The 24014-nt window shown below is 39.8% G+C and overlaps 1 protein-coding gene across 1 annotated transcript in view; it reads right to left on the bottom strand.

Annotated features, from left to right (window-relative positions):
- TINAG (tubulointerstitial nephritis antigen) overlaps nt 1–23716 on the bottom strand; it is a 109689-nt gene extending 85973 nt beyond the window's left edge. The window contains exons 1-4 of the mRNA XM_052649082.1: nt 23362–23716; nt 10666–10729; nt 9944–10033; nt 2236–2350 (exon numbers count right to left, since the gene is read on the bottom strand). Coding sequence (XP_052505042.1) covers nt 2236–2350; nt 9944–10033; nt 10666–10729; nt 23362–23716 — 624 coding nt within the window. The remainder of the gene's footprint in view (nt 1–2235; nt 2351–9943; nt 10034–10665; nt 10730–23361) is intronic.
- Nucleotides 23717–24014: the final 298 nt, after the last annotated feature.

Below are 24014 nucleotides of genomic sequence, written 5' to 3'. Positions count from 1 at the left end.
GGAGGGAGGCTCAAGAGGGAGAGAATAAATGTACACATATAGCTGATTCACGTTGTCGTACAGCAGAAGCTAACACATTGTAAACCAATTCTACTAGAATAAAAAAATTACAATAGTATAGTTCTGGCTCTGCCATGTAAGTAGTTCTAGGTGGCTTCTCTCTACTTCAGTGTGCCTTAGCCTCTCTCTTTCTCAGTGTTCTTGTCTTTAAAACACAGATAATTACAGTACCCACTACATCAAGCCAAGAATTAGATGAGATAATGTATGAAAGTGCTAATAAGAGTGCTTGGCACACAACTACTCAATCCATGGCAGCTATTATGATCTTTTCACATACTAGTTATAATTTAGCAGAGTCTGCTACTGGAATGTGAATTGGAATAATAACTCAGGGGATTACATCTTTCGAAAGCAAAGCACATTAAACATTTAATGAGAAACTTGTGGATTTACAACTCATCCAACAGCAAACAGCAGCACTGCTTGCTCTCAAATGCTGAGAGCTTCCAGACAGCCAGGAACTGACATCTTCATTCCAGAGTGAAATGCCAGTTCTTTAGCAGCCTGCACATTTGTTCTTTGGGCTTTTTCAAATTTAATTTTTATTTTATATTGGAGCATAATTGATTTTCAATGTTGTGTTTGTTTTAGGTGTACAGCAAAGTGATTCGGTTTGTCTATATGCAAATATTTATCCTTTTTCAGATCCTTTTTCCATGAAGTTTATTACAGAATATTGAGTAGAGTTCCCTGAGATATACAGAGTGTGTTGTGTTAGTCACTCAGTCATATATGACTCTTTGAGACCTCATGGACTGTAGCCCTCCAGGCTCTTCTGTCCATGAAATGCTCCAGGCAAGAATACTGGAGTGGATTATCATTCCCTTCTTCAGGGTATCTTCCTGATCCAGGTATTGAACCTGAATCTCCTGCATTGCAGACAGATTCTTTACTATCTGAGCCACCAGGAAAGCCCCATTATCTATTTTATATACAAGAGCTTCCCAGGGAGCTCAGTGGTAAAGAATCAGCCTGATACTACTAGATGCAAGAGACACGGGTGGCAAAGAATCAGACCATACAGGCACGCACACAATGTGTATATGCTAATTCCAAACTCCTAATTTATCCCTCCTTTCCACCTTTCCCTTTTGGTAACCATAAGTTTGTTTTTGAAGTAAGACAGAGAAAGAAAAATATCCTATGATATCACTTATATGTGGAATCTTAAAAAAAGAAGTACAAATGCCCTGGGCATTTGTAACAGGCGTTGAATATAATCAACATCTCAACTGAGAGGTCCGCACGTGGGGTAGTGAAGCTGCAGCTCTAAGTTAGAGATTTGTGATAACTAGAGAAGGAGAAGTCTCTTTATCCAAGACGCCTATGATCAGAAGATAACACCTCTCAGGAACGAAAGGGAAAACTAATTCAGTAGTACAGAGCATGAAGGTGTTAGGAAATGTGGCAATTTCATGAGTTTGCCAGCTTGTCAGGCAAAGTTTGAAGGTGTTCTTTAAATGAAAAATGTGAGGATTTTTTAAGATAAACTTCATTAATCATCAAAGCACACTCATCTGCTCAAAACTCACTATTTCAGTTATTTTAAATGATTTTATTTGCAAAGCAGAAATAGAGACAGAGACATAGAGAGCAAATGTATGGGCACCAAGAAGGGAAACGGGGTTGAATGGGAGGAATTGAGAGATGGAGACTGACATATACACTACTGATACTGCGTGTAGATAGGTAACTGATGAGAACCTGCTGTGTAGCAGAGTGAACTCCACTCAATGCTCTGTGTGACCTAAATGGGAAGGAAATCCGAAAAAGAGGGGATATATGTAAATGTGGGCTTCCCCTCTGTCTCAGTGGTAAAGAATTCATCTGCCACCCAGGAGGCACAGGAGATGTGGATTTGAGCTCTGGGTCAGGAAGTTTCCCTGGAAGAGGAAATGGCAACCCACTCCAATATTCTCACCTGAAAACTCTCATGGACAGTGGAGCCTGGTGGGCTACAGTCCAAAGGGTCACAAAAAGTCAGACACCTCTGAATGCCTGAGCATATGTATAATTATAGCTGATTCACTTTGCTGTACAGTAGAAACTAACACAATATTATAAGGCAACTATACCCCAATAAAAGTTAATTTTAAAAATTGGTTTAAATGCACCTATGAACACACTTATACAAACACACATATACATGAATCAAACTGAGCAAATACTTACGGTCACTTCGTTCATGCTCAGAAGCAGGGGGCTGGGTGGTAAGGTGCCAAGGCGGTATTTGAAACCTTCCTCTAATGTCATTCCCCAGAACTGGCTATAGTTCTGGGCTGTCCATCTGCCTTACAAATGAAAGAGAAAAAATAGGTACAGGTTATATGATGTCACTTTCATCAATATAGGTTCATGTGTTTTTCTGAAATTATACAGAAGCAAGTCTGACAAAATTGGAACCATTACTGAAAACTAGGTATTTGTTATATTAATGATGCATTATTGATCACTCTAATATGGAAGCGTATCACTCTTCTTAAATTAGGTCTACGTCAATGATTTAAATAACTCATATGAGGAAACTGTATCAACATAGACTAAATTTAAGAATATGGAATCTCTACTTACGGTGAAGTGATTTTAGTAAAAGGCCAATATATGTAGTTTCTTTTAAAAATCATTAAATGCGTTTTAGACAGAAGCTTGAATGTTCAGGAATGTATAGGTTAAATAAGGTAATGTATTGTTTATAATTTAGATTTGAAAAGAAGTTGACGGTGTAAAAAGAAGTATCCATGAAAAATTGAACACAAAATAGTTACACTTAAAAAGATTATAGCAATGCTAATTAATTTTATTTAAATATTAAAATAGTCCATTGCATATAAATGAGTTAATTTGTGTTAAGTGCCCAATAATCTTAGTCATTATTAACAATAATATGAATTCAATTGATGTAAAATTAAATAACAAAAAAGCACATACTTTTCTAGAAACATATTTCATGCCTTACATAGAAAAGGAAGATTTGTTTTCAAAATCTTATGTTGATATTTGAAGAAAATTCCTTAAGAAACATTTAAAATATTTTTACACATATATAGTTTCTAAAAAAATAAATTTCTATTATGGTTTATTCCAAGATATTGAATATATTTTCCTGTGCTACACAGTAGAACTTTGTCATTATCCATTCTTTATGTAACAGTTTGCATCCACTATCTCCAAACTCCCAATCCATCTCTCCCCTACCCTGCTTCCTGCTTGGCAACCACAGATCTGTTTTCTATGTCTGTCATCACACTCCAAGTTAGCATTTACTGAATCCTCTTAATTTATCGATCATATTCTCCAATAAACACTGGGAACATAGAAATAAATCAACTTCTCAGCCTTCAAAAATCTCATACCCTAAAAAATGACAAACAGAGAAACGACTTCAGTTTGCGTTATTTATTAGCAGTTAGGTCAAACCCCGATCAGAGTAGAGAATTGAAACATAACTCTGCCTGAAGCAGTTAGAACAATTTTTTACAGACAGTGAGTTTTCAGTGCTCATCCTAGAAGAATGTGAATGAGTTAGGTAGCCAGACGTGGGAGAAGATAGAATTTATTCTAAACAAAGGCAACTCTGGAGTAAAGCAGATTTGAAATTGGGAAGCACATATTACAGAAGGAGATATGTAATGCTTAAACTATGAGAGACACCAGAAAGACAGGCTGGAAAGAGTGTAAATGATGAGGTGGTAAAGCATTTGGGCCAAACTGTCATTTATGCAGAGGAGCGTAATTACATTCTAAAGCAATGGAGTGTCATTGAAGAGTTTTCAAGAACAAGAGTGACAGAAGCAAAGCTTTGTTTTGGAAGGATAGCCATGAAAGTATAAAGGATTGGTGTGAGGTACATTAGGCTGGAAACAAAAGAAACAGTCAGACCACTTCAAGCTAGGCTTGATCAAGAAATGCACTAGAATATAGCATAGAAATATAGGAAACAAATTTCTAAAATAAGCCTGGTGAGAAAAATAAGAGCCTAGTGACTGAGAGTGAAGAGGGGGAAAGCCTGAAACTAACTTTGGGTATTCTGGCTTAGTTGACAAGGTAGAGGGAGCTGCCAGTAACCAAGCACAAGCCAAGGGCTCATCTTTTTAGCTGGGGTATTTTTGATTTGACACATCATTGAGAAATCAGGACCAACTTATTCAATAGACTAAACATTGAGCTCATAAAAAAAAATCAGATTTAGAGATAGGATAGATTAAAAATGGGCACAAATTCTTCTCCATTTCTTCCCATTAAGAAATGGAGTTCATTTTTTCCAACTGTTGAAAATGAGCTGGCCTGGTGACTTGCTCTGCTCAGTAGAAAGCAGTGAAACTGGCAGTGTGAAAATTTCAAGCCTTGGCCTCCGAAGGGGCCATTTCTAGCCTCCACTTGTGTCCTGCTTGAACACTGTCATTATATGAAGAAGCCAAGGCTGTCCTCCTGGAGACATTTGGGCCCCCAACAACCAGCACCAACCACCAGCCATGGGAGTGAGGCCACCTAGACAGTGCAGCCCAGCTAAGGCTCCAGATGTCTGTGGACACATCCACAGGAAAGATCAGGAAAAGAGCCTCAGGTAAGCTCATCCTGTACTGCTGATGTGAACATAAAAATAAAGCCATGGGTGTACACGTGTTCCCCACTCTGAACCCCCCTCCCACCTCCCTCCCTACCCCATCCCTCAGGGTCATCTCAGTGCTCCGGCCCTGAGCACCCTGCCTCATGCATCAAACCTGGACTGGTGATCTATTTCACTTATGATAATATACATGTTTCAACGCTATTCTCTTAAATCATCCCACCCTTGCCTTCTCCCACAGAGTCCAAAAGTCTGTTCTTTACATCTGTGTCTCTTTTGCTGTCTCGCATATGGGGTCATCGTTACCATATTTCTAAATTCCATATATATGTGTTAATATACTGTATTGGTGTTTTTCTTTCCAACTTACTTCACTCTGTATGATAGGCTCCAGTTTCATCCACCTCATTAGAACTGATTCAAGTGCATTCTTTTTAACAGCTGAGTAATATTCCATTATGTATATGTACCACAGTTTTCTTATCCATTCATCTGCCAATGGACGTCTAGGTTGCTTCCATGTCAATGTATGGCAAAAACCACTACAATATTGTAAAGTAATTAGCCTTCAATTAAAAAATTAATTAATTTAATAAAAAAAAGAAAATAAATAAATAAAGCTTGTGCCCCTGTTTGAGTTTCCTGAGCCATACAGCAAATCTATTTTACATATAGTAATGTAAGGTAAGTTTCCATGCTACTGTATCAACCTAGAGGGGTGGGATGGGGAGGGAGATGGGAGGGAGTTTCAAAAGGGAGGAGATGTATGTATACCTGTGGCTGATTCGTGTTAAGGTTTGACAGAAAACAGCAAAATTCTGTAAAGCAATTATCCTTCAGTAAAAAATGTTAATTCAAAAAAAAGATCCCACTTATTGCACGGTACAGCCAAAATAAAGAGAACTTTTAAAAAATAAATAAATAAATAAAGCTTGTGGTTTTAAGCTACTAAATTCCAAAGTGATTTTGTTACATAGCATCAGATAACTGAGACTATCTCTTTCTCCCTTCATTCCACTAACTTGCTGGTTATCACTTGTGCTACGAATTTGGGATTTATAACAGCCCTATCATTAGAAACCCTTTTACAAAGCTATGGCATGTGGGCTCCTCAGCTGGATTGTAAATTCCTCTAAGACATTATTTATTTGTATTCTCAGCAGTGCCAAAAGGGAAACACATGTTTTGTTAATATTAATTGCATGAAAACATAATACAAGGAACAAATAAGCACCAAAGTAGGTTATGCAGAATGAATAAAGGCTTGGATCTAAATACTACCAAGATGACAGAAATAAATGCTTTAAAGCAAAGGCTGCATATATTTCCATGTAGGTTATTTTTAAAAGAGCCTAAAATAGACATTGAATGATATAAATGATTTCATTTTCACACATGAAAGCAACTTGAACATCAGAAACAGTAAATATCTGAGAATCAGAACTTTCTTTTAAATTCAAGGACAGTCTGTCTTTTCTCCCCTGGTAAATAATTTCAGTGTTAGTCCTTTTCTTCACCGCTCATCTCTTTTACTTACCTCTTGCGGGCAGAGAGCAAATTGGCCAGGATGGAGTGTTCAGGCTCTCTCGGCCCATGTTTTGTAAACAATGAGTATGTAACAGCAGAGATCATTTATAGTGCTGCACGTGCATGTCATGAGGTACTCACGTGGTCACAGGTTGTGTGCAGCACACATATATGTGAGCTCCACCCATAAACTGGGGGTTTTACTATGATGTCATGGCTGTGTCTGTTGGATCAGTCACGAGAGGAGAGAATTGTATGGCTGCTGCATCAGCCAGGAGAGAATACTGCTATGGCTGCTGAACCAGCCAAGAGAAAGGCTGTGCCAGCCAGCAGAGAATAAATGTGCCTGCAGTTCCTGTGGCCCCTCAAGTCTCCCTCCAGCCTCTTAGCTCACGGCTTGCTTCCCTGGGTTCAAAGAACAGTGTACACAGTGAGATACAGCAAGACAATTGGCCCTACAAACAGGATGATCAGCAATACAATTGGCATAGTTGGCAGGATATCCAGCGGGTAGGGGAGTCTGAGGCTCCACTCGATGGAGGAAGCCAGTGGCCACCAGATAGCATATGGTACTGTGTGGCCTCTGTTCTCTTGACATGGGCTCCAGCTGGAAGACTGGGAAGTGGTGGATGGTTCACTGGGTAGTATTGAAAGGCATTACAGGTGGTGAGTTCCCATTTGCCGAAAAAGGCAGCACTAACTGCCTGGCACTGTGGGGTGGGTTTTCCTGACTGCACTGAAGGCGAATATTGATAGTGCTCTCTGTGATGCCATGCTGGTGTGCAGTGTGCAGAGACACTTGGAAGAACTGGAGCAGCGTATACTGGTGTTAGAGCAAGAACCCCGTGGCCCTGAAGAGCCCAGCATCTCTGACAGCGAGGTGGTAAGTGACAGTGATGATGAACGTTATGAGCCTGTGGGTCCCCGCTTGACAGCAAGGCCCGCTGTGCTGCAGAAAGTGAAGCATGAGCAGCCTAAGGCCAAGGCGGAGGGGCATGGTCAAGGGGCCCCAGTGTGACTGAGTTCATGACATATACTCAGGTGGAGTTGGCCAACTTGGGTTAGCAGTTTCAGCAAACGCACAGGAACACTTGGAAGCATGGCTTTTGCAACTTTGGGACACAGGGGTGGGCCCGGCACCTGAGAGGCTTTGCACGTCCTTACCAAGAGAAGCCCGGGAGAAGGAAATGGCAACCACACTCCAGTGTTCTTGCCTGGAAAATCCCAAGGACGGAGGAGCCTGGCAGGCTACAGTCCATGGGGTTGCAAAGAGTCGGACACAACTGAGCGACTTCACTTCACTTCCCTGAGAGAAGTAGAGAGACGGCATGCAGGATGCCATTTTGAAAGTGCAAAGAGCCCACAGGGGGCCCGAGCTAGAAGTCCCAACTGGGTTATGCAGATGCAAATGTGGGCTAATTTATGGGGAGTGTACTGTAAAGGCCGTGTCCTCAGATTTAGAAAAGTGTAATCATGTGGGTGGACTGGGAACACCACAAAAGATCCCTTCCTTGCAGGGTGGGCCTGGTGCCTGTGGGGGGTTTGTGTGTCCTTAATAAAAATTCCACAGGAGTGGAGCTGCCCCTGTGGAGGCTTTCCTAGAATCCCACAAGGACAGATGGTGCACTGGACTTGGCCATAAAAGACAGAGGCACTCCACATGTGGTGGCCAGCTCTTCCAGGACCATCAGGGCAAGGACTGCAACAGGAGTCCCAAGTGATACCTGGTGCTGGGTTTTGCTATGCATTGGGGATGAAACTGCTGTTGTAGCTACTGCTGTTGCAAGATGTAAATCCAAGGGTCAGTGTTACTCGCCAAAGGAATATCACAGATGGACGACGCATAGAATGTGAGCGAGAGACCCTGAAGGGGTGGAGTGTGGGGAGAGAGCAAATTGGCCAAGATGGCTGTCCAGGCTCTCTTGCCCCACATTTTATAAATAATGACTGCATAACAGCTGAAATCATTTATAGTACTGCATATGCACGTCATTAGGTTCTCAGCTGGTCACGAGTTGTGTGCGGTATGCATATATGTGAGCTTCACCCATAAAGTAGGAGGAGTTACTGCTGCCTCGCGACTGTGTCCATTGGGTCAGTCCCGAGAGGAGAGAACTGCAGTACGTCCGCTGAGCCAGAAAAGAGAGCGGCTATGTTACGGCTGCTGTGCCTACCCGGAGAGAATAAAGTTCCTACGGCTCCTTGAGTCTCTTTCCAGCCTTGCCTACCCTCGGTTCAACGAACAGTGTGCACAGTGGGATACAGCAAGACAGTTGGCGCCACAAGCAGGGCGATCAGGGATACACCTCTTTCCCCCATTTTGTCTATGTATATTTTCTTCTGCTGCAATTTTATTTCCATTTTTTTTTGAGTCGTCTATGTTTGCTACTAAAAGGTAAAGCCCATGCCTCTGAAATATTCCTGGAGTACTCTCCACAGTAAACGAATGATGCAAAATGTTTCCTTCCAAGGGAGATAGCATTCCCAACAGATCTAGACTCTTATATGACTTTCTTTCCACACTGCTTTAAGCAGTGGTTTCTCTTGGGTTCAGGGACAGCAGAAAGGTTGGCTGCTTATCTTGGCTTCCTGGAAGTGTGTGCTTGTTAGGTCAAGCATTTGAATCCTTTTAGGCACCTGATTCAGATAATCTCTCATGATGACACATACTCTCATGTTCTTTTAATAATTTAAATATCACTTAGCCACGGAAAAGAATTGATTTTCCCTAGAAATACTTAAAATGTCATCATATTATCACCTGAAATATTGGTGAAACACACACACAGAGGAGTTTAAAATGGTTTGAGAATATTAATATCAACAAATGTGACTTCTGTCTTTCATGTCTTCCAAGAAAATACTCAGGGTACATTGAAAATTAGTGTCCCATTGTGCTGGGAAACATACAGCTTAAGTGTGGAGAGAAATGATATTTTTAGTTTTAAAAAATTCATTTGAGGATGACTTCACTTTTATAGTTGCTAGACAATAGATCTTTTCAAGTGAAATCTTTTCCTGAAGGTGGAAAATGTTATCAAGGGTAGAGAAATCCTGAGGCAGAAACCATCCTGCCATCCCTCTTTCCTTTTAGTTCCATAAAGAAAGCCAGTGTTGACATCTTCTCCTTATTTCTTCTGTGTAAGTGGCAAAGTGACTTTGCTAATCTATCAGAGCATCAAATAGTTATTTTAAGTGTCAATCAGCCCAAGTTTTGTTTATTAGCAAAGTAAAATGGCCTGACCTTTTGACTCAACTATGAGTGAAATTGGCTAGATATCAGTCATCTCAGTGAAACTGTCTAGATGGACTGGTCTTTTGGGGAATCCTCAAGATAAAATATTACTCTCTTAAGGTAAGATGCTGCACAGGATAGCTTTAGCTTGTGATTGGCTAGATCAGGGCAAATGTGGAAGGAAAGAAAATAAACATGACTGAATCAGTTTGCTATTTCCTGATTTTGTCTAGCTAGTTATTTAAACTAAATTTCCTCCGACACGCCTCACTCATACCATGACACTGCTCCTTTCTGAATAATTTAAGACCATGCTCCAAATTTCTCCTTTATACATTTTAATTTTTAGTTATTTGAAGTTTACCTCTCTGTATTCCACTTTCACATGTCTTTCTATCTCCCTCTCCATTTCTCTCACACTCTTTTGTTTTTATTTCATTTTAAAGAATGATCTTTTTTTGCAGGTAAGTGATAGGAATTACATTATTTGAAACCTGAGGGGTAACAGGGAGGTGGGCACCAAAAATCCCAGAAAGCAAACGTTTTCTCACCCATAGTCTCCTTTATTGACATGTTCAATTAATCCTGGTTGAACAAGGCATGCATGCTGGGAGCATTTCCACTGCTGTCCTGAGCATGTGCTGTAAAAATACAAACATTATGAAAGTGACTTGGCCTTTTAGGACCACATTTACAAAATTAGTACCCAGAATTGCACCTTGTTAAGGCATAAAATTTTTTGATTAATGTTAACCATATGGCTATTTAATTCTTGGCAAAAACAAATCACAACACATTTATTAACTATGGGACAACGCAGTATCTTCTACTCCAGGCAGTTAATGAATGAAATGACCACTCAGTCATTGAAGTTTGAAAATAGCCAACAATGAAGACAGCAGATTTAGTATGTGTAATTGGAAATTTTCTGCAGGATAATCATTTTAAGGCAGTCTGATTATAATATATTTAGTTACTGTGCTCAAGGAAATACGATTTGATTTGCCTATAGTATATCAGAATATTTGTAATTAATAGGTATGCTTAATGCACTGTCACTAACATCAAACTCGAACATTAAAAGAAATATTTATGTGTAGATTTGACACATCTATTAAAATTAAATATGTTCATAAAGACCATTGATATGTGATATCTTATGATTCTGTGTATCTGTATTTAAGCATATGTTTTGTTTCACAAATGTTCCTTTTATTTGAATAAAAGATGCACAGACAGTAGAATTCAGTTCTGTGCCACTTAAATTCATTACCAGGAATTGCAGTTTTCTTTAATTACTGATCCTTCTTCATAATGTTGACCATCTCTGTGGCAACCTGTCAACATAACATAAAAACAAATCAATATTCTAAATTGATTAATAAAATGCATTCACATAACACATACTCTAAAATTGTGTTTCAGTTCAGTTCAGTTCAGTCGCTCAGTCGTGTCCGACTCTTTGCAACCCTATGAATTGCAGCACGCCAGGCCTCCCTGTCTATCACCAACTCCTGGAGTTCACTCAGACTCGCGTCCATCGAGTCAGTGATGCCATCCAGCCATCTCATCCTCTGTCGTCCCCTTCTCCTCCTGCCCCCAATCCCTCCCAGCATCAGAGTCTTTTCCAAAGAGTCAACTCTTCGCATGAGGTGGCCAAAGTACTGGAGTTTCAGCTTTAGCATCATTCCTTCCAAAGAAATCCCAGGGTTGATCTCCTTCAGAATGGACTAGTTGGATCTCCTTGCAGTCCAAGGGACTCTCAAGAGTCTTCTCCAACACCACACTTCAAAAGCATCAATTCTTCGGTGCTCAGCCTTCTTCACAGTCCAACTCTCACATCCATACATGACTACTGGAAAAACTATAGCCTTGACTAGACAGACCTTAGTTTTTCAAATATGCAAAAAATAGTTGGTGCCAATCTGACAGAAATCTACATGGGGTTTTTGTCAGGGTTTATATATCCAATATTTTTGGATTTGTTCCATGAGCTTCTATCGTTGCACTGTGTATTTATTCCAACTGAGAGGATTTGTAAAGCATTAAAAACTAGATTACTGAGGTATTAATCACTAAACACACTCAAAAAATAATTAATGTGTTTAAAGAAATAGGTAAGCAGTAAAATAGTGTTTGAAATAATTAATAGCATTTCTCATCTTAATATCTAATCAAGTCTCATGTGGATATAAACAGTTGCGTATGATTAGAGGAAGGAACAAGGTTTTGGACCAAAGTACGAAGCTATTTCAGCGAATTCACCTTACAAAGAGAAACTCTATTTTTTCTCCAGAATTTGAATCAGGAGAAAAGTTTATAAGATTGCAGCCCATTCTGTTCTAAATCTAAATGTTTCTTAACTATTAACCAAAAAGTGAAAGTGTTAGTTGGTCAGGTCTGTCCAGCTCTTTGCATCCCCATGGACTGCGGCACTCCAGGCTCCTCTGTCCATGGATTTCTCCAGGCAAGAATATTGGAGTGGGTAGCCATTCCCTTCTTCAGGGGATCTTCCCAGTCCAAGGACTGAACCTGGGTCTTCCACATTACAGGAAGGTTCTTTATGGTCTGAGCCACCAGCGTAGTCACATTAATGGAAATTTTTGCTGTTTTACCAGATTATAGAAACTACTCCAAAGAGATCAATGGTGACTTATCATTGCATGAAAACCAATCAGAAAGATATGGTAAAATAGTGCACTGGCTAGAAACTAAATCCCTTCGTAAATATAACTTACACAAATTACTGAATTAGCAAAAGTAACATAATTCACTCCTATGTCACATGAAAACTTTTTTGATGGAAACGTATCATTGAGAGATCACATCAATGGCCCCTAGTTAAATAAAATGAATTCTAACTTAAAAAAATTATTTATTTTTAATTGGAGGATAATTGCTTTACAATATTGCATTGGTTTCTGCCACACATCAACATGAATCAGCCAGAGGTATACAAATGTCCCTTCCCTCTAGAAGCTCCCTCCCACCTCTCACCCCATCCCACCCCTCTAGGAATTCTAGCTTTTTACTGTATATAATAATAGGAGTAAATCTACATATTTAAAAACCATTTCAAGGGGCCTGGTTTAACTACAAGCCGTAATGTCACAAAAGCCAATTTCAGATTAGCTATCTTTCAATTTTTCAAAAAATTGTTTCTCAGGAAACATTTACAGCTGCTTTCTTAAGCAAGCACCATGTTCTCACAGTTCAATGTTTTGCTTAATGAATTTTGAATCTCCTTGTATTTGCATCTATCCATCCCTTTTCCGTGTATTCCACCATCACAGGAAAAGAGAAGAAAAACACTTCTCTTGTGGCCCACACGGGAGGAAAAAGACTCAACTTTAAATTAAGTTCAGAGTTTTAATTACTACCCGGGATTAAACACTTTTTATAAATAAATTTCTATGTTTGCAATTTACAAAGATCCTAGAACTTTTCATTACCTAGGCAAGCAACAGTAAAAATTCAAGCAACAATTCAAGTTTCGTTCCAAGTCAAGGAAAGTACTCCACTGATTAGTTCTAAAGGGTGGATGAAAGTGGGGGGAAAGCTGATTTTTAACATTTATTTTACTGGAGTATAGTTGATTTACAGTGCTATGTTAATTTATGCTGAACAGCAAATGATTCAATATGTATGTATGTGTACACATATGTGTGTGTGTGTGTGTGTGTTCAGTGGCTCAGTCATGTCTGACTGGGACCCCATGGACTATAGCCTGCCAGGCTCATCTGTCCATGGAATCTTTGAGGTAGGAATACTAGAGTCTGTTGCCATTTCCTACACCAGGGACTCTTCCCAACCCAGGGATCAAACCCATGTCTCTTGTGTTTCCTGCATTACAGGTGTATTCTTTACCACTGCACCGCCTGGGAAGCCCTATATATATATATCACATTGTTTGAAACCTGAGGGGTAAAAGGGAGATGGGCACCAAAAATCCCAGAAGCAAAAATTTTCTCACACATACATACACATATATATATGTATGTATGTATGTATGTATGTATGTATGCCAAAGACTGCTCAAACTACCACACAATTGTACTCATCTCACACGCTAGCAAAGTAATGTTCAAAATTCTCCAAGTCAGGCTTCAACAGTACATGACCATGAACTTCCAGATGTTCAAGCTGGGTTTAGAAAAGGCAGAGGAACCAGAGATCAAATTGCCAACATCCATTTGATCATCAAAAAAGCAAGAGAGCTCCAGAAAAACATCTACTTCTGCTTTATTGACTATGCCAAAGCCTTTGACTGTATGGATCACAACAAACTGGAAAATTCTGAAAGAGACGGGAATACCAGACCACCTGACCTGCCTCTTCAGAAATCTGTATGCAGGTCAGGAAGCAACAGTTAGAACTGGACATGGAACAAATCAGGAAGGAGTACGTCAAGGCTGTATAGTGTCACCCTGCTTATTTAACTTATATGCAGAGTGAATCATGAGAAACACTGGGCTGGATGAAGCACAAGTTGGAATCAAGATTGCAGAGAGAAATATCCATAACCTCAGACATGCAGATGACTCCACCCTTATGGCAGAAAGCGAAGAAGAACTAAAGAGACTTTTGATGAAAGTGAAAGAGGAGAGTGAAAAAGTTGGCTTAAAACATTCAGAGAACGAACATCATGGCATCTGCTCTCATCACTTCATGGAAAATAGATGGGGAAACAGTGAAAACAGTGTCAGACTTTATTTTTTGGGGCTCCAAAGTCACTGCAGATGGTGACTGCAGCCATGAAATTGAAAGACGCTTGCTCCTTGGAAGGAAAGTTATGACCAACCTAGACAGCATATTAAAAAAGCAGAGACATTACTTTGCCAGCAAAGGTTTGTCTAGTCAAAGCTATGGTTTTTCCAGTGGTCATATATGGATATGAGAGTTGGACTATAAAGAAAGCTGAGTGCCAAAGAATTGATGCTTTTGAAATGTGGTGTTGGAGAAGACTCTTGAGAGTCCCCTGGACTGCAAAGAGATCCAACCAGTCCATTCTAAAGGAGATCAGTCCTGGGTGTTCACTGGAAGGACTGATGTTGAAGCTGAAACTCCAGTACTTTGGCCACCTGATGCGAGACCTGACTCACTTGAAAAGGCCCTGATGATGAGAAAGATTGAAGGCGGGCGGAGAAAGGGACGACAGATGATAAGATGGTTGGATGGCATCACTGACTCAATGGACATGAGTTTGAGTAAACTCCGGCAGTTAGTGACAGACAGGGAGGCCTGGCATGCTGCGGTCCATAGGGTCACAAAGAGTCAGACATGACTGAGCTACTGAACTGAACTGATGTTGTATGTATGTACGTATACATATGTATATCTGAAAGCTGGTTTTTATTCATACAGTTTAAATGTTTCTTGTCCAACGTACCAGTTATACAGACAAAGGGACCAGAAATTACAAAGGTCCTAATTGAAGGAGGCTGTCCCTTCCCTGATCTGTTCCCCAGCTACTAATTTTGAAGCCAAGAGAATGCTATCCCCAGGCCTACCCAACATCATTAGTACTATGGCTGCTGCTGCTGCTGCTGCTAAGTCGCTTCAGTCGTGTCCAACTCTGTGCGACCCCAGAGACGGCAGCCCACCAGGCTCCACCATCCCTGGGATTCTCCAGGCAAGAGTACTGGAGTGGGTTGCCATTTCCTTCTCCAATGCATGAAAATGAAAAGTGAAAGTGAAGTCGCTCAGTCGTGTCTGACTCATAGCGACCTCATGGACTGCAGCCTACCAGGCTCCTCCGCCCATGGGATTTTCCAGGCAAGAATACTGGAGTGGGTTGCCATTGCCTTCTCCGAGTACTATGTCTAGTGTTATCAAAAGTTCCATTTCTTGGTCTTCCTTCCTTAATGTCAAGTCAGAATTGACTATCAGAAACAATGTTTGCTACAATCTCACTTGAGAGGTGGCTTCTTGAATAAAAACCATTATTTGTTCATCTGAGCCTGGCCAAAGTACTGACAAAGTGAAGCATCAGCTTCTACACTAATACAGAAATTCAGTTCACCTCCTTCCTCTGCTCCTGCCTGACTCCAGTGTATCCTTCATCCCCTGAACAGCAGTTAGAGAAATCTCTTAAGGTCTGTGTTTTGTCACTCCCTGCTTTAAATCCTCATGTTTTTCTGTATTAAATTTAGACTAAAACTGAACTTCTTACAAGGACTTATAAGAACTTATCTAAAGTGTCTCTTCCATAATCTGTGTCCTCACCTCTCCTATTCTACTGCCTGGAGCAGTAGGAATGAAGGATTTGCCTGATACAGATAAGGGTAGAAAGAACTGGATGAACTTAATTTGGAGCCAAAGCAAATGCGATTAACTATTAGAGAATCAGGAAAAAGAAGGGTCACAGAAGTCTCACTAAGATTTTGGCTTTAGGGATAGAGAAGCAGTGATGCTATTATTGAAATAAGGAACAGGTTTGTGGTGAGAAATCAAGCTTCTGCTTTACGTATTTTGGACTAAGATCAAATCTAAGTTAGACATCCTAATGGAGAAAATCAAGTAGAGTAGTAATGGAAGTCCAAAGTCAAGTCAAGGCTGGAACATGAATTTCAGAGCCAGTAATACATATCTTTAAGTTTTTGAGAATAAATAACAGTCTCCTTGAGAGAGTGTTCGTAGGTAAGAGAAAGACATCCAGGACTAAGCTCAAACACTGTAACCAACAGACATTTAGAAAAATTAACTGGAAAGAAGTGACCTGGGAAGAAGGGGGGAATTCAGGGGAATCCTGGAAAGCAACAGACATATTCCACAGAAGCAGAAACAGTCACCTACATAAAGTATGGCTAAGGGGTCAAGAAAAGAATGGAGATCTGGGATTTCCCTGGTGGTCCAGTGGTTAAGACTCTGCACTTCCAAGCAGGGGAGGCAGGTTTGATCCCTGGTAGGGGAACTAAGATCCTACATGCTGAATAGCAAAAACAAAAAATAAAAGAATGGACATCTGAATACTCCACTTGAAAACATGGAAGTCTTCAATAACCCTGCCAAGATAGAGCTCGGTAAAGTAGCAGGGAACAAGGTCTTGTAGGAATGAGCTGATGAGAGGTTTAGAAGTCAGTAAGTGAAATGTTTCTTTCAGATATTTTGCCATTGAAGGAAAGGAGGAAATAAGATAAAACTGGTTAAGGACATGGAGGTAAGTTTGGGCTTTTTCAAAGTTGGGAGCTACAACTGCTCATGAGCGTCCTCCAAGAGAATGTCTTGTAAATGACATTTGCTCACTTTCTTAGTTATTTCCTCAGGAAAAGTTCCAAGAAGTGGAAGTTCTGGGTCAAAATTGAGGTTTGGACATCTTTAAGGCATTTAATTCATGTCTTATTTTTTGGGGGGGGGGGGATGATTTCACCAATTTACACTCACCAGCAGTGAAAAGATGAATTACCCTGTATCATTCTAAGGAATAAACTGTAACTTTTGTTCCCATGCTAGGTATCACTTTGTCATGGAAACAGAGTCAGGATTAGAAATCAACCTTTGATGTCTAGCTCCATCTCCCAAGCAATGTTTCTATCCTGTTTTGGATTCTATTAGTTTTAAATAAAAAATATCTCTTTTAAAATGTTAATTTGAAAATATGATTGATGATTTAAAGGTAGTAGAAATTGAGGAGTTAAAGAAAAGTTGGGAGCTACAAAAACACTTTCATAAATCAATAACTTTGTAAATTGATTGATCCAGAAAAGAAGGATTCCAGTTTACAGAGTGAAGTAAGCCAGAAAGAAAAACACCAATACAGTATACTAATGCATATATATGGAATTTAGAAAGATGGTAACAATAACCCTGTATGCGAGACCGCAAAAGAGACACAGATGTATAGAACAGTCTTTTGGACTCTGTGGGAGAGGGAGAGGGTGGGATGATTTGAGAGAATGGCATTGAAACATGTAGAATACCATATATGAAACGAGTTGCCAGCCCAGGTCCAATGCAGGATACTGGATGCTTGGGGCTGGTGCACTGGGATGACCCAGAGGGATGGTACGGGGAGGGAGGAGGGAGGGGGGTTCAGGATGGGGAACATGTGTATACCTGTGGCAGATACATGCTGATGTATGGCAAAACCAATACAATATTGTAAAATTAAAAAAAAAAAAAAAAGAAGGAGGGAAATGATGGCTTAGGAGAGAAAGAGGGAGAAAAGGGGAGAGAGGAAAGAGAAAAGGGGTGGGGGAGAAGGGAGGAAGGGACAATTGTAAGGGTGGAGATCTTGAAAAGACAAGAGATGATGGGATTCAGGACTCAAGAAGAGGAATCTACTTCATGGAAACAGTAACCAAGATGGCAGTAAGTTGAAAATTATGATGAGAGATGAAAGAATTCCTGGCGTCTTTATTTTCTCAGTGAAAAGCATATAAAGGCCTTCAGTATGAGGTAGTCAAACTGGTTACACCTTGATATAAATAAATAAATAAGTAGATAGATGCATAGCAGTGACTGTCGAAACCAAAGGAATTTTGCAACATTAACAGCCATTATTAAAAGACAGGTAAATCAGATTTTTGGAAAGTGAAAGAAGTCTCTTGATTTTAGAAAGAATGACAGTATAATATAATTTATTTAAAAATACTCCATCATAATGTGTTCTACTATCTGTGTTGGTCCCAACATCACTTCAGGGAAGGCAGTTGCCTGCTTTAACCAGGAGTCTGCATCCCATGGGTGGTCAATATCATTTATCCTGAAAGTCCAGACTCAAAGGCAGCTCCTACAAGGGGTTCCACTATCCATCTTTCAGTGAACTCTAGAGTATAACATAATGAGTGTCAGATATGGGCTTTCATTGGTAAAATTAGTGACTTGTTAAATCAGCATAATGGATATAAGCAATCAACTCTTATCACTTAACAATATTCAATTTATATAGATTAGTTTAAATAGTTAAAAATCATATCCCACTCATACTCTCAGTGTTTATGTATCTCTTAAGATCAAGAGACTTCATGCTTAAACCTGATACCCTAGGATTAATCTGTAAAACATCTGTCCACCCACTGGGTAGGTAGAGTTATTATAACCTGATAATCTGTAATATTATCATATATGGGAAAATGCCAATAAATTTTTCAAGCATGGTAGATGTGGCAACATCTAACAGGATGGGGACCTGAGACTTATTGAAGCTTACACAGGTTTATAGACTAGTTTAGGTCTCTGTACCAATGTATATTTTTGTAATTATCAGTACGCACAGCAGAATTTGGGATGTGATTTATCTTCATTGTAATGTGGTTAAGGAGGTTGTGAAAGGGTAAATAACCCTCATTCAATTCAAATGTCAGTGATTTACATCCATTTTTTCTAACCAATGTGAACATAGAAATTGCGTATAATCAAATTAGCTTATGTCTGTTCACAGCAGATGGTTCACTAGACTCTTTCCTTAAAATCTGCCACACTAGAGATTTTGTCTGGAAAATCCAGTCTGGTTGCATTTCAAACTCTATCACTTGTTTTCTGTATCTGACCTTTGGAATTCCCCAGTGACTGGAAGTAACTATATGTCCAACTTCCAATTTATACAAAAGGGACATTATGAACAGTGCTGCGATGAACATTGGGGTACACGTGTCTCTTTCAATTCTGGTTTCCTCGGTGTGTATGCCCAGCAGTGGGATTGCTGGGTCATATGGCAGTTCTCTTTCCAGTTTTTTAAGGAATCTCCACACTGTTCTCCAGAGTGACTGTACTAGTTTGCATTCCCACCATCAATGTAAGAGGGTTCCCTTTTCTCCACACCCTCTCCAGCATTTACTGTTTATAGACTTTGGGATAGCAGCCATTCTGACTGGCGTGAAATGGCACCTCATTGTGGTTTTGATTTGCATTTCTCTGATAATGAGTGATGTTGAGCATCTTTTCATGTGTTTGTTAGCCATCTGTATGTCTTCTTTGGAGAACTCTCTGTTTATTTCTTTGGCCCATTTTTTTGATTGGGTAATTTACTTTTCTGGAATTGAGCTTCAGGAGTTGCTTATATATTTTTGAGATTAATTCTTTGTCAGTTGCTTCGTTTGCTATTATTTTCTCCCATTCTGAATGATGTCTTTTCACTTTGCTTATAGTTCCCTTCATTGTGCAAAAGCTTTTAAGTTTAATTAGGTCCCATTTGGTTTTTTTGGCTTTTATTTCCATTACTCTGGGAGGTGGGTCATAGAGGATCCTGCTGTGATTTATGTCGGAGAGTGTTTTGCCTATGTTTTCCTCTAGGAGTTTTATAGATTCTGGTCTTACCTTTAGCTCTTTAATCCATTTTGAGTTTATTTTTGTGTATGGTGTTAGAAAGTGTTCTAGTTTCATTCTTTTACAAGTGGTTTAGGATATGGAAGCAACCTAGATGTCCATCAGCAGATGAATGGATAAGAAAGCTGTGGTACATACACACAATGGAATATTACTCAGCCATTAAAAAGAATACATTTGAATCAGTTCTAATGAGGTGGATGAAACTGGAACCTATTATACAGAGTGAAGTAAGCCAGAACGAAAAACACCAATACAGTTTAATAATGCATATATATGGAATTTAGAAAGATGGTAATGATGACCCTATATGCAAGACAGCATAAGAGACACAGATGTATCGAACAGTCTTTTGGACTCTGTGGGAGAAGGTGAGGGTGGGATGATCTGAGAGAACAGCATTGGAACATGTAAATTATCATATGTGAACTGAATCACCAGTCCAGGTTCGATGCATGATACAGGGTGCTCAGGGCTGGTGCACTGGGATGACCCAGAGGGATGGGACGGGGAGGAAGGTGGGAGGGGGTTCAGGATGGGGAACATGTGTACACCCGTGGCTAATTCATGTCAATGTGTGGCAAAAACCACTACAATATTGTAAAGTAATTAGCCTCCAACTAAAATAAATAAATTTCTTTAAAAAGGGACATTATTTACTTATTTGAAATATTTTTTTAAACCTTAAGATAATACAGTTTTAAGTCCCAGGTTGAAAAGAATTACAGTATAAGAAATTAAACCATATCATGCAGTTAAATAACTGAAAAACATTTAATAAATCAGTGATTTTGTTTCTAGCATCTCAGAGGAAAGTCACTTCATACATGCAAAAAATTACTACAAATAGTATGCCATTATCTTTTTATTTTATATAATTTTGTATCATTTTTCAATATTGTGTAATGCAATTTTCTTTCAACAAGCTACTTTCATAAGAAAGAAAAAACAAAAGAAACAATTACCTTCATGAGTACAGTTATGATGTGAACCTTTTGCTACTAAATAAAATAATAAATTGCTTCCCTCCATCATGGATGGAATAAAAGCTATACCAGGGACATAAGTTCTACCTAAAACATACATTAAATTAAAGTCTTAGCAAAGTCTTAGCTTTCAAGCAAAAACAGACATAGTTGAAGTAGCAGTTTCTTTTCTAAATGGGCTGCTGCTGCTGCTGCTGCTAAGTCGCTTCAGTGTATTTGACTCTTTGCGACCCCACAGGCGGCAGCCCACCAGGCTCCGCTGTCCCTGGGATTCTCCAGGCAAGAACACTGGAGTGGGTTGCCATTTCCTTTTCCAATGCATGAAAGTGAAAAGTGAAAGGGAAGTCACTCAGTCATGTCCAACTCTTTGCTACCCCATAGACTGCAGCCTACCAGGCTCCTCCATCCATGGGATTTTCCAGGCAAGAGTACTGGAGTGGGTTGCCATTGCCTTCTCCATCTAAAAGGGCTACAGGGCTCAAATAAGAAAATCTCAAGTATTTAGCACATCAACAGTGCTGCAGCTTATACATAATACTTACCCTCAGCATTCGTGAAGCCGACGCTGCTCATACCTGACACCTTTCAATGAGTTCTCATAATAGGATAAAATTTAAAATTCTTGATATAGCCTCTAAGTCCCAGCAAAATCTGATCTCTACTCCTCTCAAACCCTTTCTTTTTATTATTATTATTTTTTTTTTTTTACTTTACAATATTGTATTGATTTTGCCACACATCAACATGAATCCTCCATGGGTGTACACGTGTTCCCAATCCCAAACCCCCCTCCCACCTCCCCCTGCACACCATCCCTCCAGGTCATCCCATTGCACCAGTCCCAAGCATCCTGCACTCTGCATCGAACCTAGACTGGCGATTCGTTTCTTATATGATATTACACATGTTTCTAAGCCATTCTCCCAAATCATCCCACCCTCTCCCTCTCTCAGAGTCCAAAAGACTGTTCTATACATCTGAGTCTCTTTAGCTGTCTCGCATACAGGGTTATCATTACCATCTTTCTAAATTCCATATATATGCGTTAGTATACAAACCCCTTCTTATGTCACCTTCAACCCTCCGCCGGCCATGACTCTCCAGAAATGGTGGCCTCCATCCAGCACCTAGTCCACACCAAGCTTCTGGCCCCCAGACCCCATTCTGTCAGCTCCTCAGGTGACCACACACCTCACTCCCCAAGCTAATACTGTCTACTACTTTCCATGTTGACATTATATTCTGATAGGCTTTCCCACAGCACCCAAAACGTTTCCTTCTGAGAATTTGACACAATTTGCAACTGTACAGTGAATTTATTAAATATCTTACACCACGCACCCCCCCCCCCCCCCGCAAACACACACATAAACTTGACTATCACTCCCATGAGGATAAGATTTGTCTTTTTCATCCCCATTTGCTGGTTGCCCCAGCAAAAGTGCAATGTCTGGCATGGTGGCGATGGTCAATGAATATTTTTCACTGAATGACAAGATCTCCCATTTCTGATAGACTATCTAATTGCTGTTTGCTGGGAAAGGCAAAGGTCTCGCAGGAATGACCATGCTGTGGAAATTCTAACGTAGCACATGTGTTATACAAACAAGACGACACTATTGAAAATGAAAGCAAAAGTCAGCATCTGGATTTTGCTGTAAGGATACAAATCCTAATTTTTCCTGCACTGTCTTCTAATTGTAATTTCCACTCACCATCACCTACTTAAAATTATGTGACAGAGCTTTGAGGAAACCTGAATTTTGCCTCATATAAAGTGGAGCAAGAGTTTTGTTGTGTGTTTTTTTTGCAAACTTTAGATATAGTGATTGCTCAGAACCCACAATCATTCTACTATAATTAAACCAATAGAGTAAATAATACCATTTTCCTTATGAATTATTGAGTTGACCAAAATATTCATTCAGGTTGCTCTATACAATGTAACAGAAAAACCCAAATTAACTTTTTGGCCAACCCAATATTTGTATTTATTCACTCAGTCTTACTTTTAAAAATACCCTGTATGAAGCACTGTTTTGTTTTTTTTTTTTGTAAAATCCCTGATTGGCAAAATGAACAAAAATGTACAGGGAGAATCTCTTTGGTATTACATAGTCAGGGAGGGCGGCCACCTTTATTACACTCCAGCATTGGTTTCAATGGCATTGCTGTAACACAGGTTCTAATGCCACTCATGAGCCAATAAGTAAAATGTTACATACATCTGCAGAGGATCAATCTTGTGACTTTGATGTGATTCTCTGAGGTTACACTCAAAAAAGCACGAGAGGTTGTTTTTTGTCAAGACATTTTACAAAGAAAGAATTTTAAGTAACTTTTTATAAGGTGAGTGGCTCTTCAAAGCAGAACGGAAATCAGCCTTCGTGGCTGTCACACCAGGACTTTGCCGAAGGTGCTAGGCTGAGGCAGGTGCCAGCATCTGAATCAAAGCTTGGTAACAATCCAAAGAAATTTAACCTTGTGATCAAAGTATTCATTTTTCATTTCAACTTAAGAAAGGAAAGGAGGAAAGAAAGGAGAGACAGACAGAGAGAGAGAGAGAGAGAGAGAGAGAGAGAGAGAGAGAGAGGGAGGGAGGGAAAGAAGGAAAGATGGAAGAGGAGAGATGGAGGCAGGAAGGAAGGAAAGAGAAGACAGTTGGACAGACCTTGTCATGAACTAGGGGAATACTTGAACACATTCCTGAATCCTACCTTCTTGGGACCAAGGCTTTGTGTGAAGAGGCCATCCCTTTTCTTCACGGCAAAATGACTTGTAATCAGGACAGCAATCAGAATTTTCCCTTTCACAGAATTTATCACAGTAACACAGCGCATCCGCCTCATAGAACTGAGTTACACAGCCATCATCTCTGTCTTCACAGCAACCAAAACTTCTACAGTACTGCCCTTCGAAAATGGCTCTTTTGAATCGAGTACCTTCCGAAATGGTGTGATTCCTAGTGAACTCAGCTCCTGGGTCAACTTCTCGTTGTGATAAATACTGTCTCTCCATCCAAATTTCTGTGGTGAGATAAGCAAGGATTAAGATCTTATATCCGGCCCACATTCTCCAGAGGTCAGCAAGGCTCCCACTGGTTGATATGTTTGATCCCCTTGGCCTTGGGGCTTCTCCTTGGAGCCTAAGTTCTAATCATCAAGACAACTCAGCCTGAATCCTGAAACTGATCCTTTACTTGAACTGAGTGTATTTCTTGTAGTTAAATATTAATCAAGAATTTCAATGCTTGCCAAAGATAACGTGCAGGTTAGCAATAGACCATTGTCATTCCTCCAACATTAAAATTTTATATTTCATATTACAGGAAAAACCTCCATTACCATAAAAATAAATACATAAAATCTTG

Source organism: Budorcas taxicolor, chromosome 11, assembly GCF_023091745.1.
Source record: "Budorcas taxicolor isolate Tak-1 chromosome 11, Takin1.1, whole genome shotgun sequence".
NCBI classification, from domain to species: Eukaryota; Metazoa; Chordata; class Mammalia; order Artiodactyla; family Bovidae; genus Budorcas; species Budorcas taxicolor.
Note: the sequence above shows the minus strand (reverse complement) of the source record. Positions and strands in the feature narration are given on the sequence as shown.